A 21,097-nucleotide genomic window follows, 5' to 3' on the forward strand; every position below is an offset into this window, starting at 1 on the left:
TCTTTGCAGAATCAAAACTCGTGTCCGACCATGTACAAGGACATGTATTACCGAGCGAATCGCTGGTCTCCGGACACCGGCTTATTGATTCGTTGACCCAACACAGGGCACATGCAAATAAATTACAATAATATTAATAATAATAACAATACTGGTAATGGTAATGGTAATCATAACGTTAGTAACTGTAATAGTATTGGTGACATGCGCATACACTACATTTGCGATAAGTGTAAAGGCAACGGTAATAAACACTACGACACGCATGCGTACAACAACAGCAGTAACTGTGAAAATAACAACAACAACAACACCAACAGCGGCATCAGCATTGGGGCGTTGAGAGATTGCCGTTGTATGCCGAATAATTATGAACGCAGCATTTGTGGTCAGAATTGCAGCTGCAACAACACCAGCAACACGGCAACAAGTGACAACTTTAATTGTGGCAACAATGGCACACGACAAACAACAGCAATATGCTCGAGCGCTGCGGCGAGTGTCGGCAATTTGCGTGCAGCAATAAATGTGCGCGATAATAATCGAATTCGTTATAACGGCCACCGTGCGGGGCGCGGCAATCGCGAAGATAGCCGCAGTGCCGCGGCGAATGCGCCAATGCGGCAGCTGCAACTGTTGCTGCCAATTTCAGCGCTGCCCAGCGCGCGCTCCAACTTCGCGCTTTTCCACGCTTAATTTCGCACATTTGTCATTATTATGCCGATACGCACACAAATGCAGTTCTTCGCACACGCGATGCATGCCTCGTGTGGAGCATATTTAAAATATTCGCTGCTTTTCGTTATTAAATTAAATTGTAATTCGATTCAGTTTGGCAACACTATGTAAAAAAAATAAAATAATTAACAAATTACATACATATGTACATACATACGAAAATGTGTGGCATCAGGTATACTACGCGCAACTCGAAAGCTTCATGCATTTAATGTGCGAACGAAATGCAAATGAATCAATACTAACGGTTTATCTGCATACCCAGCAACATTTGTGCACATGTGTGTGCGCATTTGAGCCATTGTATGGGTACACCTATACTCCAACACAGAAAATATACAATAATTGTAGCTAAATAGAACTCATAATAATGAATTAATATGCAAACTGTATGGGCGGACAATAACTACAAAATAACTAGCAAAAATTAATTAATGGACACCGTAAATACATATACATACACACGTGCATATATAGTTACTTACGAAGTATAAGCAAACAAAGCAAACCAAACAAAACCAAATAAAAACTCTCCAGCAAACCGAACTCTACGCATACTTATATACTCAATAAATCTACTCATTAGTCAGAACTATAATTATGTATAATTAACCGCTTCTGCTTGACTCATACTCACTATCACCCATACAGCAACGATAATGCAAGGTAAAGCATGAATTAATGTATCCATTTTATAGCCCTAATGTAACTAGTTTGTGAGTAGTGTTACCGTTATTTCGAAATCTGCTTTATTTCTCTTTTAGAACAACATAAAAGCGCTGGCGAAAAAAAATATCCGCGAAAATCCAAACAAGTTCTTAATTGTGGGATTCAGATAGGTAGACAGCGACAACTCGAGAATTCAGTGACTAAAAATAAGAAGTGTGCTATGTCACAGCATTCTCTACATCATCGATAACTGCAGGCTAAATGTAAATATTTTCAAGATGATGAAACCATTCTTCACTCTAACCGCTAACCAGTTTTCTCTATTAAAAGTAGCCAAGCAGAACGCATATTTCAAAAGTTAGTGTCATGATGTTGTTGCTATGTAGACTTGCTTTAGTATATTTTGGTTCTATATTACTGTCACTTTAACGGATGTTCGATTTGTAAACTCAAATTTGAAAAGTTATTCGATTCTCCTGCAGTATTCGAATCGAATACAGAAGATATTTTCTGGTGACTTTCTAATTTTCTTCGTAAAGCTTCCTAGCGGATTAGTACTGTATAATAGCAAAACCTTTGTCTCATCTAACATTTTCCCATACAAAAGGTTAAAATTCTCAAGTTTATTGTATTCCCGAATACAGATTTTTCCACGAAAGAACTCAAATTCTATTCTCAAGATGTTTGTTGAAATTCAACCCTTAACTTAGAGAAAAAGTATTTACTTTAAAGCAAGCTGATAGTTCCTATTAATTTTAGAGGTTTATAGTAATGAACCTTAAACTTCTCAAAAATATCGGCGACTACTAAGATGATGGGAACAGAATTGAGGTGGGCTCCAACAACATAAAGAAGCTGCTCCGCATGGAGGAGAGACCCAGAGACAAATTTCGTCTACTAATCGCATTCTATACAGGGAACTGCAGGCTCAAAAAGCACTTGTCCAATATAGGCATGGTCTTTTGTGCAAAATGCCAGTTTTGCGACATGAAACCACAAACTACTGAGCATCTGCATAAAGGGTTGTACAGTATTATGTAGATGCAGGCTCAAAGTCTTTGAATTCATTTATCTGGATAAGGATCACATCATCTCAATAGCGCACAGAAAGTTCCTGGAATTCATCAGAGTGCTAGGCCATTGTGCATATAAAGGGTGATCCATTTTGAAGCTGGAGAACATTCTTTGGCATTAATTTTTGAAGATTATCGCTTTCAAATGTTGGCAGCGGCTACCTACCAGCGGCTCGCTCGAACATTTCGACTGGTGATCGACCGTCAAAAAACGTGAAATTATTTGCTCACTGAAGTATTCTCTCAACAAATCCATTGATTGATGCGATGTGTGGAAAGTGGCGCCGTCTTGTTGAAACCAAAGGTCGCCGAGATCACGACCTTGAATTTTTGACATAAAATATTTGGTTATCATAGCGCGATAACAGTCGGCATTGATGGTTACGTTCTCACCCGCATCAGTTTAGTAGAAATATGGACCAATGATCCCACTGACCCATAAACCACACCAAATCGCTGAACAAAATTTGGCTAGAAAACTTCGGATCTTCTTGGAACTTTTCACAAGCCCACAGAACAAATCTAATGTCGCTTGGAAAGGTAGAGCGACTTCAGTTCCTGCACAAGCTGTATTTTGTACGTTTTCCAATTTAAGATCTCGACGTAAATTCATTCAAGTCATTCCACACGTCGGTCAAAGATGCTGCGAACGACTCCGAATTAACTCTCCACGGTCTTCGGTCTTCTTGTACACTCTCAGCAACGACTGCCGTATTTTCTTCACTGCGAGCTGGATGTGATCTATTCGGTCGAATAATATCCAATAGTAAATGGTGGGTCTCAAGATGGGCGATGGTGTTGCGAATAGTACGCTCAGTAGATCGATTATGTTCACCATTAGTTGAACCAAGCGTGCAAAACACATTCTTCACAGAACAAGAATTTTCGAAATAAAGTTGAACGATTTGTAAGCGTTGTTCAGGCGTAAGGCTTTCCGCGAAGAAGTGCTATACAAGAGTGAACCAAGATAACATGACTGCTTGACACGACTCACGCGTGATCTGTCAAAAAAGGCTATTGAAAAAAGTTCCTGTAGATGGATCACCCGTTATGTGATAGAGAAGAGAACACGGCGAGGTTGCGGTGCAAACTTCAATTAAGTTCTATGGTATTCCAAAAAATGTCGCAACTAGGCGAAGTGCTTGTTCGCATACCCCTCAATTCGAAAAAATTATAAATATATAATTCATTGACAATATTTTATTTATTGGATGTATACTGTATTAAGGACCTTTCTGAAGCCCATCCATAACCTCAGCAATTATCATACACGCCAAACTGTTGTTTTGTCCTTCAGCATAGCATATTATAACGGTAAAAATTCATGTTAACATAGAAACTGTAAATTAAATAAAAAAGCAAATTAGACAAGTATTTAAAGGAGGAGTGAATTGTGTTGCTCTCAGTAGGCGCTAACCATTAGAGATTAATCCCAGTGAGTAAAATAGGCGGCCGCAATTTGTTTTAAGTTAAAACGCCTAGTAATTAGCTGATAAGTACGTTAGTGACTAAAGAACCTAGAGTGTAGTGCAAAGGCTGCAAAATGTTAGTAAATGTGTGCAATTCAGTTGAAAATATTTAATATCGGAAAGTAGTAATCAAAATACAAAGTAAACAAAGCGACACAAGGAAGTCATTATTTAAGTGTTTGTTGGTTAATTTCGCATACGAATAACTCATAACTGTGTAATATGTGTGTATGAATTAATGTAAAAATCAGTCATTAAATATGTAATTGCGAGGCAAATATGATTAATAATGGATTGGAGGTGCGTACATTTGTAATGAGTTATTAGACACTTGTAAAAATGTGCAATGCATTAATTATTTCTGTGCAAAAAGTTAAGATTATTCCGTTAGTTATGGCGTATAAGTAAATTAATTAATTAATAAGTTGATATTTACCGCTAACAAATGAAGCAGACAAAAACTAAAAGTTAAATATTTATGAAATAAGGAAGGAAACTGAATGTAAAGTTATATATGCAAAGAGCTGATGGGTTTATAGCCAAAGTAATGGCAGTAAAACGCTGCAAACACAAAACGTCAACTGCAACATAGCGAAAACGAAACGAGAAAAGAATAAAAACTAAAATTATATCAAATGGCTTGAGCGTATTTTATTGTTTTGTTATATTTCAGCATCCTGAAGAAAATGTTAAAGTATGTGAAGCTTACAAAGTGATTCTGATTCAAATATGATAGATATCTGTAAGTGCAATCAGATTACTTTCTCACTATTTTGGACTGCAATGGCTGCTTTCAGGTGAGTTTGGTCTCTAGAAGTGACTGGAATAAACAAACGGTTCGAACTAAAAACTAAATTGCCGACTTTTCCACAAAAGCAAGTATTTTTCGATCGTAGCTCTAGAGCTAGGCGTAATTTTAAGGTGTCAATGAGCAACTATGGAAGTATACCTCACAGGAAATCTGGGTTATATTCGACTAAACATTTGACTATCACTTGTTAATAAGAAAAACTCTCAATTTTCATTATATATAGTTCTCATCTTTCTAATATAAAAATTATACTCTGATTGCTTTCGATTGAAAAGTCCCCGGCCTGACACATACATAGCGCTACTAAAACTAGAAAAAAATTATTAAAAACTAATTTCGGCTGTTGATAAAATATTGGTTTTTGAAGGGCAAAAATACAGTTGAAGCAAAAACTTGGATTTCTGACGAGTTCCCGAGTGGAGGTCTTCCTCTTCGTCAAATACTTTCAGAGCTGAAGTGTTTTTGTCTATTCTGACGACTTGTCCTAGCCAACGTAGCCGCTGTCTTTTAATTTGCTGAACTATGTCAATGTCATACAGCTTATCGTTCCATTGAATGCGATATTTGTCGTGGCCAACATGAAAGGACCATAAATCTTCCGCAGAATCTTTCTCTCGAAAACTCGTAATGTCGATTCATCAGATGTTGTCATCGCCCATGCCTATAGGGCAGAGGCAAGACGGGAATATTGAATGACTTAAAGAGTTTGGTTCCCAGATAGACAAAATTAACTATCTACAACTTCCAAATTATGATTGTCGACAGTGACGTGGGTGCCTAGTCACGAGTGCGACGACTGTTTGTTTGATGACAGAAGTGCAAATTACTACAAATTACTGCACTCTTCAAGTGTTGACTGAATCGAAAGCTGATATGACCATCTTTGATCCTTGCCCAACATTTTTCGCTTTGGTGTTTTGAAGCTAACCTCAACTAAACTCACAACTAAATCTGTTCCTTTACGATTTCTAACAGCCTCGTTGACTCAGTGAACTCCTTGATGTCTGTAAAAGAGTGCTCATAATAATAATCTAGAGCTCTCATATAGTTTTGATACTGAATCTGATGACCATAGACCAACTACTTTATTTTCTAACCCTTAAATGTACTAAAGTAACTCCTTTAGGATTCACATTTATTGAAAATACTTTCATAAAACAAACAGCACTTAAAATTTCAGCCAAAAATAAATGGAAGGGCAACATTTCACACTGATTACACAAATATTATAGTAAATTTTTATTTGACTTTTAGTCAATTTACCAATGAGCTTTGGGGGGTTCAAGCACTTTGCGAAATATAATCATGGAATGCATTTAAAATACAAATACTATGCAATGCCATTAATTAATCAACATATCCGCCAGACACACGCCGCATCCGCTGCGCTTCCCTCGTCTGTAAACATCCCTGCACCCGCCCGTTCTCACTCACCTCCCGTCATTTGCACGCTATCATTGGAAATCATCAAACATTCGCCACACCCACCAAATATTTGGCCTAAAACCGTTAAAATATGCAATTGTAATTTCCGTTAGTAAATTGTAAGCGCCCTTCAGCCTCCGCATTTCAGCGCCATTTTCATTTCCTGCGTACCCCCGCACAGCGCACACAGCACACTCGCTTACGCGTTTTGAACGGATACGCACCGCACCACAGACTCTTGCAGAGACAGCCATTGACCGTTATGTAACGTGCATTTTACCCCGTCTCTCCGACAAACAGCTGCATAACATTTGGTAATTTCTGTTGATTTTCAATTGCACAAATTAAAATTGGCGTGAAAAATCTCTTTGCGGTTATTTGCTCAAAAACTAATTACAAATTAAAATTGCCAACGCAATGCCGAACTGGTGAGAGGGTAGAGAACCCTCTCGTTTGAGCGACTATTTAGCCAAAATGTGTTTACTGTTACTTTCCAAACTTCTAAAAAGAACTGTTATCTTCGGATTTGTTCATATACCCCACAGGATGCTCTCTCTCTTGTAATTGGTAGAGAAAATCGTGAGGATAATAGAACTGCTAAAAAGGTTTTGGCTTTGAGCAAACTGCCTTTCCTTGCTAGCTCATCAGCTTTGCAATTTCCTGCGATTCCGCTATGGCCCGGCAACCATACCAGTCTTATCACAAAGACACTCAATGCTATTGACAGCGAGGTTAGGCACTCTTCTACCAACCCTGAACGCACTGTTAATGAATTCAAAGCTAGTATCGCCGCTCTGCTATCTGAGTGAATGGTCAGTCTGAAGCTGGAGTTGAACGAGAGCTTCCGACAGTAAACCCCTCCATCAGCCTTCCCCCAAGCTTTTACCTATCCGTGAAGAAGCTCACTGCCCCTTTCCTCCAACGGCTTTTTCCTACCACTAGCTCCCTCTTCGGTATATGGGCAGAAAAGGTGCCGGCAGAGTTCGGTTTGAAAACTCCATGATCTAGATGATCCGGTATGCAGTCAAAGTGTGTGAGGATATCCGAGTGTTCAATTACGCGTCGTTTTAGGACCCAGGTTCTCTGAGTCTAATGGCTACTTTCCCAGCCATACACCTTCCGGCGATGTCCACGGGCATTATGTTCAAAATGACATTAAGTGCCATGGTTTGAGTGGACCTTAGTGCACTACACATGCACTCCATAGACATAGACCATAGATAGGGCTTAACTATGCTGTCATAGAGCCAGAAGACTACTTTCGGTGAGAGGCCCCAACTCTTGCCAACGGCTCCTCTACAGCAGTATAGGGCAATCGATGCCTTTCTTCCTCTTCTTATCCACGATGAGCCCTTGAAATTTCATTGTGTCTGCCGGTTGCACGGGAATGTCTCCCATTAGCGGCAGCGGTGCCTCCCGGATCTCTTATCTTCTAGTGAATAAAACCATATCGGTTTTATTTTGGTTGATTCCGAGACCACTTTACATGTACTTTGGGCGCCGAAGTTTACACTATTTGGGTAAAACCTTCAAAGTATTAGTGAGTGTGTTTATTTTTCGTTCTCGGTGTTTGTGTGTCCAAGCCCATTGTTATTTAAAATAACTAATTAGCATTTAAAATGGAATTCAGTGAACTAAAAACATTTTTACTTGTATACAGGGTTTGGCCGGAAAGTAATAGGACCGAATCGATTAAAAAAAAAAATATTGAACTAATCGTTACAATTATTTAAAAACTTTCAAAATAGGGTCTTCGGCGCCGATGCATCGCTTTCAGTGCGATTTAAAAGCATTGAAGGTGTCTCGGAAAGCATTCTCCGGAATAGCCTTGAGAGCCGAGGCGCATGCTGCTTGGATCTCCTCTGTCGTCTCAAAATGCTTGCCTTTCATCCGCCTTTTCAGGCAAGGAAACAAAAAAGTCTCGAGGAGCTACATGAGGACTGTAGGACGTCTGCGAAAGTGTTGGGATGCTGGCTTTGGTTAGGTAGCTGTTCACAAGAAGGCAGTGTGAGCCGGGGCGTTTGTCGTGGTGCAGCTTCAAATCGGCTGCGATGTCTTGTCGGACCCGATTGACCCCTCGTTTCAGTCCTTTGAAGACTTCCGCGTAAAACTTGCCGTTCACAACCCTGAGGAGGAATGTTTCCTCTTCTCTTTTTAGCTAGCCTTTAAACGGAAGTTTTTTGGTTACCCAATGGATACTTGGCCTAAGACCGTAAGTCGTGAGCTGCTTGAGCCAATTGTAAAAGAATCGCTTCTAGCCATTCGCAAGTGAAATAAGCTCAGTGAACTTTCCTCACTTGCGAGAACCTCTACACATGACCCCGTTCTCCCCTCTAATGTAACTTCATACCATTATTTTTGAAAAATGTTTACATCTTCTCTTAAAATCTTAAATCTTAAAAGATAAACCTTTTAATAAACCACGGTTCCATCTAATGATTTTTCATAAGCTTAAATTGAATTTCAATTGTTTTACAATAACACTAAAGCCGCTGACGTGGACATGCATCATTGTTAATTTTTTTAGCTGCCAGAGTTCAATACAATAATGACGAAACAAAGTAAACAACAGCGGTTTATAGGCTAAACACCTAAAATTGGACTATGGCAATTGTTGGTCTCAGTGCAAACGCACAAAAGTATGCATTAATTTTCAGCTCAACTGCAGAATGTCAAGCCAACGGATAAAGGCAAAGTTCATTCAGCCGAACCTAATGAACGCGCACGCATTGTGTCTGTGTTTGTGTGTGAGTGTGCTTTTACGCCTAAATGCACCGCGTGCAGCGTGGTTATAATAGTAGTGTTACCTTGGCGAATAGTTTTTGGAAAACATTTGGCTGGCGTGACAGAGCGAGTGTCATGTCTATTAAATTATGTAATTGGTTTCAAATTGAGCGCATGACGCTAAGCACCATGCAACATGTGTGCGCATGCTAATTTATGTCTGTGTGTGCATGTGTGCCTGTGTGCCTGTCATAAAAGCGAAATTTCATTTGTTTTCCGATGCGTTATTTGGCCGCAAAACCGCAATAATACATGAAAATAAACTCTTGCACAAATAAATTTGCGGAGTGCCGCATACAACGCGCTTTTGTATGTGTATAAGTGTGGGCTTTCATATATACGCATAGTTGTGTGTGTACCACTCAGAAACAATGCCTTTGGCCAGCGGCGCGTGAAAATGGCGGCGGACCACGCCTGGTTCATGTTGAAAGCACGCGAAATGCGCCGCCAAAAGCGCACCGCCGCACGACCAACTCGAGCTGGAGCGGAATGCCACTGCAGGCGCTACATGTGGCTGCAACATGATACTTCTCTTGCGCATACATGTGTTGCATGTCATATGCTTCATGTCGCGTACTGTAGCCAGCGCCGCCGTCCGCTGTCCACTCACGCACACACGGCACGAGCGCGCACACAGCCGCAGCGCGTTTGCGACTAATTAAAATGCACGTGAAGTGAAGGCGTTAATCCGCGATTCGCGCATAAAATAATCGGCTGCGAAATATTTATTGTATTATGCACGGAGTTATGAAGCTTTAATGAGGTGGCGCAGCGCACCAGCACACATACATGCGCACATACTGGTATATACATGCGGTATGTGAGAAACGTTCAGCTCTCGAATTCTCAAAGCGCGGCCTGCTCGGAATTCAGCCTTTATGCCGCAACGTGCAAAGCGCAAAGTGTTGTTAATTAATTTCCAATATTTTTTTTTAAATGTGTGCAGCTTTTGCGAAATCGTACACCCGGCATTAACGCGGCTTTGTGAAGTGTTTGTAAATGGAAGCCCTTTTTCGCTCATTATTTGATATTTTATCTCTCAACATACAAATGATGGTGGAAGGTGGGAGCATAATGCTGTGATAATAAATAGGTAAGTAATTAAATCGCAAAAAGTTTTAAATGTCCGCATTGAAAGCCATTTGAGTCGGCCGATAATTGGCATTTACTTCAAAAGAAAATTACAGCCATGGGTCAGTCATCGCCTCGCTGGAACGTGGAGTTTTTTGCATCAAGAGCACTGCAGCCAACATATTAACAAACGCAGTTGCCGGTTAGACGTGCATAAATTCTCTTAAAGCTCTTATTGGGAACGTTGTCTCTATGAAAATATGCCTTTATACAAACTTTTCTGTTTCAAATATTTATTTCAAAAATTAGGTCAGGAAGATGCTGTGTATGAGTGCGGTGTGATAAGTACATGACCTATTAGAGAAAAGTTATTATTTTGGGAAAGTGATGATATCCTTCCGAGGCTGTTGTCTAGTTTTCATTGGATGCATTTTTACGTGGCGGGTTCCAAAACCAGCGCACAACCCTGAGGAAGGTGTGTTTCGCCTTCTCACTTTAGTTCACCTTCAAACGGATGTTCTTTGGCTACGCAGAGGATACTTGGTCTAAGACCAGAAGTCGTGAGCTGCTTGAGCAATATGTAAAAGAATCGTTTCTGGCCACTCCCAAGTGAATTGCTATCAAAGAACTTTCCTCACTTGCGTGAGCTTTTACACATGACACTTGGTGGATGAACTAATTCAACAACCGTTTTGCTTTCTCCTGAATGGATAAGGTAGCGAGGCAAATGGGTCTCGTGGTATATGAGGGCAAGACGAAATATTTCCTGTCATAAACAAACAATCGTCGCACACGCGTCTTGGCTTCCACGCCACTGTTGACGGTCATAACTTCGAAGTAGTAGTTAAATTCATCTATCTTGGAACCAGCATTAACACCGAGAACAACGTCAGCCCCAAAATCCAATGCAGAGTAGGCAATTAGTAAGTAAAGTTTCCCTCCACTCCTATGCTTGTTGACTTGTTTAGATGTCAAACTCATAAACCCATGTCTCTACGTCAGTTATATGTACGTAGGTTGCTATATATATTTCTGGCCTAATAATGTAAATAGGCATATTTATCAACGAAAATGTTTTTTTATTTTAATTTTTTTTTATTTTTTTTGACGATTGCTGTTTTGTTTCGGGCTCATACGCATAGATCCAAGATTCGTCACCTGTGACGATCTTATAAACGTCTTTTGAAGCACCGCGATCGTATTTTTTCAGCATTTCTTTACACCAATCCACACGAGCCTTTTTTTGAGCGATTGTCAAATTGTGCGGGATCCAACGAGAACAAACCTGTTTTACGGCCAGGTGTTCATGCAATATCGAATGTATGCTGGTGGGAGAAATGCATAGGCATGCCTCTATCTGAAGGTCATGTTATGACGGTCTTGGCATTATCAGTTCACGTACGGCATCGATGTTTTCATCGGCACAACGGCTGTTTTCAACGACCCTTTCACGGAATTTGTCTTTTGAGCGAGCGCTTCGGCCACGATTGAATTCGTTGTACCAGTTTTTCACAGTGCTATAGGATGGTGCGTCATAGCTGCCATACAAGATTTTAGTTCATCGATGCACTCTTGTCGATGACTAATCCGCCGAAAGTTGAAAAATGATCGCACGAAAATGTTCACGAGTTAATTCCATTTTTGGCCGAGATGAATTTTTTTAATTCCCTGTAAATAAAACAATTCACGATTAAATGACAAAACGTTCTGAGTGATGTTATGCTAAAAAATCTCAAACTTTCCAATGGAAATGTCAGATTGCAACTGGCAACACTTGGTGCCCTAGGCCAGAATATATATAACAGCCCTCGCAATGCTCTCAATTAATGTGGGATCGGAGCAAGGAAAATACAAAAAAGTGGAAATAAGTACTTTTGGCAGATGTTTTTACAAAAAAATTAAAATGTCTTGACGTATTTGTTTTTTAAATAATTATACTTGAAGAAAAGAAGATCCTTCGTTGAAGGCCTTGTAAATTATATCTCGAAGATCTCTGTATACTTTCAATAAGATTTTAAAAGCACAGTTTCTAAAACAAGCTGACCTCGAGCGCGCAACTGACTGTACCTCTAAAGCTATTACTAAGATGAACTTGAGAACTTAATACTTAGAACAGCGTTTGCCTTACTCGAAGCGGGCTCGTGAGTTGAAGTCCACAGTTTCATTGTTGGTCTTGAAATGACGTAGAAACTATTTTGCATTGCCCACAAACAATGACAAAAACTGCTATGAAGTATTTTTCAAGTGCACTTGGCGTTCAAAGTAAGCATTTGCTTCACTTAAGGCGCTGTCAGCTTCCTCATACCCAATATACCATACAGAATATGAGAACATGATCTTTGGAAAGCGTTCGGCCTCAGCTATCACGCGCCTTTTCAAACTAGGGTCTGTCAATCCCAGAACGTTGAATTTAGTTATTCTCCGTGAGTGTTGTTTTTGGGGCGCTTTGATGTGGATCATTGTTCTTTCAGCTGGAAATACTAGAGATCGAAAGATTCAAATCGGAAGAATAGCAAAAGCTACCAACAAGTAGTGCTGTGGGCGTTAATATGAACTGCAATCAATTCAAAGTATAAATTATTTAAAGAGTAACAGAAAGTACAAATTTTAAGCAGATAAACTGACTTAAAGCAACTGAGGCAAAATATCAAATATTTTTTCGATTCCCAGAAGTCATTGCTCTGAACTTGAACGTAAACTTTATTTTGGAATATATAAAATGTAGAATAGAATTAAATTAAGAATTTAAACCAACTCTACACCCGATAAATTGATACTCTTTTTTCGATTATAAAACACTTTAATACAAAATTTAAAATTTTCCCTTCGTGTTCCTTAAAGCTGCAGTCATAACAACATAATCTAGAATGGCTGCCGAATAAACCAATATTTCCACATACAGCAATAAGAAGTCGATTGCCTAGCAGACATCTGCATCTGTTGCAAGAACTAACAAGCCGCATGCCACTGATTGCACCACACGGCCGAACGAACCAAGGCATAAAAAACCTGCGTGACGGGAGTGAACAACGGCAATTCAGGGAGAGCGTATCGCCATATGTACCATCGAAGGTGTGTGAATTCATTCCTCACTTGCACACACCCGTGCTCCCTGCCACTATAAGCCCGATGGCTCACACTTCCCATTTTCATTTCCGTTACGGCTGTCAGCAGCAGGCGAACGCCAACATCAAGGCAAATGTGGGCATAAAATAAAATGTGAATGGCCCGCGGCCACTGAAGGCGCTGACTGACGAATGCGGTAACATCTATCTATTCAAATGCATTACATCGCCTTCGTTGGCCCACACACTCACAAATACACAGTCAATTTGTACACGTTCTCCTCTATCCTCTTATTTTGTGCTGCGCAAGCCGTAGGTCAGCCATAACAACAACAAAAACGCACGCTTCACGCCCTCCGCAGCTTAAACTCACTTTCTGCTCCAACACCCGGTCTCCTCTTTGTATTATGGACAGCATAATCCCAGATTACCATGAATATTTTATTATCATTTTTGAATTTTTTAAGACATCAACTAATGGCGCCAAATTGTTAATGCCAACAACAAAAAGTCAAAGCAAAACAACAAAGCCGTAATAATGCCATAACAATTGAAGCCCCAACGCCAAATGACAGCTGCAGCAAGTGGCTCTGAAAAGCGAGACGAGGCGCAGCGGCGCTCGAGACCGCACGCCCAAAAATATGCTTTATGTTTTTCGGTTGAATGTGTGCCGGCGAAAATTTGTTATCTCCATTGCGTCCACTACAAAGCGGCTGCCACTTTTTAGACGCTTTTTTGCAGGCGCATCAGACGCGCTTGGCGAAATGTTATTTTAGCAGACAAAAGCGGAGTGATACCGAAACCGAAACTGTGAAACCGGACTGTGAAAGCGGAAGCAGCATGACAAAGAAATGTTAATATGGTGAGAAAAGAATTTATGGCCTGAGGTCTACGCAGGTCAGGCAAGGTAAATGTTTCACGCTTTATGTGTGCGTGTGGGGTTTCATATTTGAAAACGGCGCGCTGTCGGCTTTTAGGCGCCTGAGAGCTTACGCTTTAAGCAGTAAAGCCAACTACTAATATTTCCATCCTTGCATTGAATTTAATATACCAAATCATGCTCGTACATACTTATATTTTTAGTTTTCAGTTTTCCTCTCTTTAAGGTTGCACACAATGTGCACATACATTGCTCCTAAAAGTATGCACTATTAAATTTTTAAATTATTTACATAAATATTTGATAGCAACCCAGCCGGAAATATTTACTAGATAAAGGAAGAAAAAGTCTAAATTTATTCACATAACGGTTCTCTATAACATTTTAGATGTGGAAATAAATAACGGTATAAATTTGCACCTGCATGCAGGTGCCAAATTTAGTTAAAAGTGATTGTCGACGAAGTTTTGTACATCTTATAGTGAATACATCTAGGACCAATCGGTTAAATTTATGCCACATATCAGGTTTTCAAAAGGGATTGATAAGAGCAACAAACGACGCCATATTTACTATATACGCTCCAACAATTAGTCGAAATTATTGCTACCGAAATTCGTAATCAGGGCTTCAACTTTTTGACCCTCAATTGAGGAAGACGCAAATCAGTCTCTCACACGTCGGTCTCAAGCGTGGAGCATCTCTGTGACCTCATTGGGCCGAATTTTGCGAATCTCGGCCTAAATCCTTATAAGCTCAAAATGACGCAAGAACTAAAGCCACTTGACCACCAGAATCGTCGAATGTTCGTGAATTGGGCTGAGCAACAACTAGAAAATTATCCGAATTTTCATCGGAAAAACATCTTCAGCGATGAGGCTTATTTCTGGCTGAATGGCTTCGTCAATATGAAAAATATGCGTTACTGGTCAGGCACCAATCCACACGTACTCCATGAATCACCATTGCATCCCGAAAAAATTACGGTTTTGTGCGGTTTATGGACCGGCGGCGTCATTGAGCCGTACTTCTTCGGTGATGATCAAGACCAGCACGTTACTGTGAATGGGAATCGCTACCTCTCAATGATAACCGAATATTTTTTACCCGAATTGGATGATATGGACTTGGACAATATGTGGTTCCAACAGGACGACGTCACAAGGCGCATACCACATGTCACAATCGATTTTTTGAAATCCCAGTTTGGTGAATATGTTACAATCCATTGAATCTTTTGGCTTGAGAACTTGTTTAGTAGGTTTTAAGTCAACACGTATGCTCTTTTTATTTGAGTATATCTGGAAGTCGAGAGCTTATGCCTTTCATAAATCCCAACTACAGAATAAAATATCTCACCTTTCTTACTGAGCGTGTCTCCTACTATAAAGCTTATGGAAATCTCTCGCAGACAAAACGATGCAAAACTGCCAGCCACTCAGTCTGACATATAAAGACGAAACTAAACAGGGAGAACCCTGAAAGCCACTGGGGAGAACAATAACAACACAAATATTGTTGCTAGCACAAGAGGCTTAGCTAATAAATACGTTTATTGAATTGGCAACAAAGCCAGCCAGCCGAGACACACCCACTAAACAGCAACCTCCCCCCAACGCTCACCCGCAAACCACTTTCGCCTCACTACTTCCGGCCTTTCTCATCGCCACGACTCTCGACTTCAAAGTCGGTTGCAGTGAAGCGGAGCCACCGGACGATGGCAGGCAGATGTTGAATGAGCAAAAATTACAGCGAGAATACGATTTATGGACGGCAGTTAAAACAACGGTAATAGCCGGCGGATCGAGCAACTGCAGCAACGGTACTTACAAGCGCATTTAAAGCATCAAATGTGGCAAATAATACACGAAACTATAAGAAAGCGGTTGTTGGGTGTAAAGCGCGCCGCGGTTGCTGCATTCAAAGGGCGTTTAGTAAATAAATTTTAAAAGCGTCTGTAAGCATGCAATGCGCGTTTTATACTTTTCGCTACCTCGAAAACATAGCATCATTGTTTTTATTGTTCTTCTTTATTTCTTATATAAATGTGTATGTGTAGGTATCCGATTCGAACTTTTTATGATTATAATCGCTTGGACATGGCTGTTCGCCTTAAAACATGCAATGCAACTCAAGTGGAATTCAGTTAGAAGTTAACTCTAATAATATTGGTTGTTCGGCTGTGGCTTTCATTAGCTCCATATATACCACACGCTTCTCAGACGGAAGTCAAAGTTGAGGAAACACGCAATTGAAATGGGGAATTTATATTTGGATGAAATATGAAGCTAAAAACATTCTTTAAATTGAAAACAAAACAGTCAGTCTGTATCTGGCTGATCTGAAGAAACTATAGAGTTTTTCTCCAAATTCTATTCTGCCAGAGTCATGGACTCCTCTTTATTTCCAACAAAAAATAGCTTATGCGAAAAAGAAGCCTACATTTCGGCGCATTTATCAAAGAACTATTCAAATATAGTTTGACGAAATTGCATGAAATAGCATGAAACCCCATCGAGTCGCATGTATGCAAAGCCAAAATTAATGAAAAAGTCTTCGACTCAAGCAATCTCATTGCAGATTTCACAACTGCCCCGACCTGCCAACATGATACTTGCAATTTTCACACGTTCCCATCGCAACCAATCAGTGAATGCCAGAAGCCTGTTGCGCAACTCACAATGGAGCTGCCGTCTGCGGTTGGATTATATTTTCTATAACATTTTGCATGTTCATTGCACATTCGTATTCGTGACTTTCAACACGTTCAACATTAATGCGAGCAGCAGCTCTTTTATTCAGATCATGACACCTCATCTGCCTCCACCGCCACAGCCGACCGACCGATCCCACGGCCACCTTTCAATGTCTTATCGGCCTTAGTTCGATATGCTGCCGCATATAACGGTATATTGATTGCCTTCAGTGCATCATTATTGTACGTGTGCAGCTGCAACCGCACCACCTTCAATCAAAATATTGCACGAATGGATTTGCTGGTTCGATGTCCGTCTTTGCCAGCAACAAAAGCCGACAACTGCATGCACACACTCGGTTGCTCAGTTGTTGCAGCAATGTTGCACGCATTACCAGCGCTGCTTGGCTCTATTCGCAGCCATGAAAGTCAAATCAGGACTCGCACTCGATTTGCAACGTACACACATGTGGCAATCATTTGAATACACCGAGCATAACGGTACGTGTGCGTCAAAAAATGTGTATTTGCGAATGCCACGGTCTGTTTGTGTGTGTGTAGGCGCATAATCGACTCCAGCTCATCCGTGGCACAAAGATGTCATTGAGTTTGACATAAAGCATTTCGGATTTGGCGGCAGTCGGCAGTCAACAGCAAGCAGTCGGCATTTGACCATGACTACCTACTTCGATATTGCATACAGCGCTGTTATGGCAGCGTGTTTGTATGTTGCATCGTGACTGCTGCAGAACCCCTTATTTGCCGACGGTTGATTATTATTTCCATGTCGGATTTGCAAATCAAGCCAACCTGATTTTGGTGGAACGTCAGCGCAATAACGGTGCATGCAATGGAAAGTGGCAGAACGGTGCAGTTCGGATTTCTATTGCGGCCTCTTTGACGTGGCTTTCATTTCGTCTAAGCCAACCTTTTTAGTTTTGAGACGAACAGTGCTTATATTGCACAATAAAATTATTCCTGATAAGCTAGAAAGATCAGACTCAGAAAATATAAAAATATATTATATATTATTGAATAGAAATACACGCAAGTGAAGAAAGTTCTCTGACCGCCATTCACTTGGGAGTGGCCAGAAAAGATTTTTTACATATGGCTCAAACAGCCCACGACTTCCGGTCCTAGATCAAGTGTCCTCTGGCCAAAGAACATCCGTTTGAAGGCGAGCTAAAGTGCGAAGACGAAACATCCCCTCCCCAGGGTTGTGCGCTGGGCACCCAATGAAAAGTAAAATTCAGCCTCGGAAGAGAAACCATAGCAAACGCAGTAAGGATAACGATTTAAGGGCATACACCTAGAGTGTCCGGTTCCTTCATTGGAAAGGTACCGCTGCCCAGCTGCCTCGTCCAAGAAATGCAATGAACGGGACAAGGACTGAGGCGAGTAGGTCCTTGTGGCATTTGCTACAGTGGCCATACAAAGAAGCGCAAATTCGGTGTTGGATTCGCGGTGGGAGAGAGACTCCGTCGTCGAGCAATGGCATTCACCCCGGTGGATAAACGCCTGGCCACAATCGGCATCAAAGCGAAGTTCTTCAATGAAGGACAATGTGACCAAGGATGCCTTCTATGACCGCTTGGAGTGTACGTATGAGAGTTGCCCCCGCCACGATGTCAAAATTGTGCTTGGCGACACCAAGCTGTGTGGCTGACTTCGGAACGAAAAGCTACCAACCAGATCGATCATGTTGTGAAAGAGGGAAAACACGTCTCCAGGGTTTTTGACGTGCGTACCCTCCGAGGTCCTAACATCGACTCGGAGCACTATCTTGTTGCAGCCAAGAGTCGCACCCACCTCGGTGCAGCAAAACACAAGGACAGTTCGATGTTGAAAAGCTGCAATCACAACAGACAGCTGAACGATTTTCTACTCGAATTCAAACCAGACATTGAATTTCGAAAAATCCCAAAGAATAGTACAATGAGGAGTGTCGTGTCGAAGCGGAGAGAAAGCAGATTTCCTATCTCACAACGTTACCATCGACCACAACAAGTGCGGGATGGGATAGATACCGAGAGTTGAAGAGGGAAGCGAGACGCATTTGCAGATAGAAAAGAGTGAAGCCGAAATAGGTGAGTATGAAGAGCTTGACAAGCTGCCCGACAGGGTTAAGCTCGAAAATTCTACGAAAAGATGCGGCGACTACCAGAATGTTTCAAGACCGGAGCATACTCTTATATAACCGCAGAAGTGATCTAGTGACTGATACACAGAGCATACTAAAATTATGGAGGGAACACGTCTCCAGCCTGTAGTGAAAATATAACGCCAGAAGAGGGCGAACCCGATTCCCCAGTCGATGACGAAAGAGCAGACGTTCCATTGCCCGACCATGAAGAGCTCGAATAGCAATTACGCGTCTGAAGAACAACAAAGCGGCGGGAGCAGATGGATTGCCGGCCGAGCTATTCAAACACAGCGGCGAAGAACTGGTAAGGAGCATGCATCAGCTTCTTTGTAGAATATGTTCGGACGAAATCATTCCCAACGACTGAAATTTAAGTGTGCTCTGCCCAATCCACAAAAAGGGAGACCCCACAATCTGCGCCAACTACCGTAGGATAAATCTCCTTAACACCGCGTAGAAGGTTCTATCGAACGTATTGTGTGAAGCTTGGAGCCATTCGATACCAAACGAGGTTTATTACGTGATTTTGATTCAGCTCACAATTAGATGTAATTTCATTTTAAGTCGCTCTGCTTATTCTCTATCTATAGGTATACGTATTTGACATAGTGGTAGTTACATTCTTTCGAATAAAGCCTATTCTCAATATAAATAAACGATTTTTAAATAAACTCTTCAAGAATTATTCTGAAACTGCCCGTGGGTCAAGTCCACAAGTGGATTTCATGGTTTCTAGCATAAAATATTCACGACCCAAATAAGCGCAGTTAAGATAAAAATATTTTACACACATTAATCTTTACTGCGTCACTTTAAATTTTTGCGTCAAACTCACGCAATTCATTAATTATTATTAATTTTATTTATTTTTACAAAAACTGCGAAATATTTACTCACAGCCAGCTTCAATCCCTTTTTTAAGTCTGCCTTTTAATCAAGCAAAATGTATATAACTACTGTTTTTTCATATAAAATGGTAATTATTATTAGCGGCAAGAAACGCAAAAATTAACAAAAAAGAAAAAATAGTTTATGAACCTGCAAAAAAGGGCAATTACTTAAATTAAATTACTATTTATTACACAAAAAAGGCAGTAAATTAATAAAATCCGGTGCAAAAACCATAAATCAATTTTAATACAGACAATACTGGAATCTACATACTATACATATCTACCTGTGCGTATCTGCTTATGTTTTCGTGTAATTGAGCGGTTGCTGTGGAAGAGATGATTTAATTATCCTAATATAGTAGCTTGTAGCTTGTGGAGTATACGCCCTGTAGGACATTATAGCGAGTTGAGAGTATGAAAAAAGCATGCACTTCTTTTAAGGTAACTGTTAGGCTTCTCAGAACCAACTTATGGCTAAGTTTACAATTTGTTTTCTTTTTTCGAAAACTATACAAAATTTTCCTCTGTGTTGGTTGAGGCTTATTCTAAGTTTAAACTCCACTGAAATTTCCTTTAAGCTCACAAAAAATCCACTATCACCCAAAATTAAATATTCTGAGCAGATATATTCAGTGCCCAAAAACTCGCCGGTAGTTACGTGACGTGTGTTTAATTGTCTTAAAACTGTCTCATTCAGTGTGGAATATTTGTGAAATCCATTTTTTTGTATTTTAATGCCTGAAGGGTATCATTTTCGAGCATTTACATTTTTTATGCATAAATATGTGTGCACCACTATATATTGGTGTTGACTTATGTTTTGTCCTGCTTTTCGCTGAGTAATTGTTAGGTTAAAATGGAAAGGTATTATGTTCGCACATATTTGCTGCGAGTTCTTTGAAAATTTTATATAATTGCATTTAATTTAGCAATTTTTTCTTTGCTTAGAAACTGAATTTCAACTTTACCCTTTTAAATTAAAAAAAATGACAGATGCCTAATATCTACAATTAAATTTGATTTATTATTCCTTTTTTGATTTTTGCTTAATTGAGTTAATTGCTTTTAATTGTTTACCATTGATACTATTTGATATGAAAATTTTCGATTTAAACGGGCAAATTAAGCAAATTTTGGGAAAATTAGTTTTTTCCAGACAATTAAGGGTTAAATATGATTTCTTTCAAATATCTTTTATCACTACTTTATTCGAAATTACTGTGTTGATTGATTGAGCTTAAGTTAAGGTAACTTTAAAGGGAAAATAACTACTAATATGATATAGAAACGGCAGTTTCAATTGTCGGCTGTTAAGATTGGTGGTTCTTCTTTTTCTTTACTAGCGTAGAAACCGCTTACGCCGTTATAGCCGAGTTAA

The 21,097-nt window shown here is 40.2% G+C and overlaps 1 protein-coding gene across 1 annotated transcript in view; it reads left to right on the forward strand.

The window, feature by feature from the left end:
• Positions 1 to 2,729, forward strand: part of LOC120775601 (carbonic anhydrase-related protein 10) — a 76,254-nt gene extending 73,525 nt beyond the window's left edge. Inside the window, exon 8 of the mRNA XM_040105840.1 lies at positions 10 to 2,729. Coding sequence (XP_039961774.1) covers positions 10 to 96 — 87 coding nt within the window. The 3' untranslated portion in view covers positions 97 to 2,729. The remainder of the gene's footprint in view (positions 1 to 9) is intronic.
• The last annotated feature ends 18,368 nt before the right edge of the window (positions 2,730 to 21,097 follow it).

The sequence above is a fragment of the Bactrocera tryoni genome, chromosome 4 (genome assembly GCF_016617805.1).
Source record: "Bactrocera tryoni isolate S06 chromosome 4, CSIRO_BtryS06_freeze2, whole genome shotgun sequence".
Lineage (NCBI taxonomy): Eukaryota > Metazoa > Arthropoda > Insecta > Diptera > Tephritidae > Bactrocera > Bactrocera tryoni.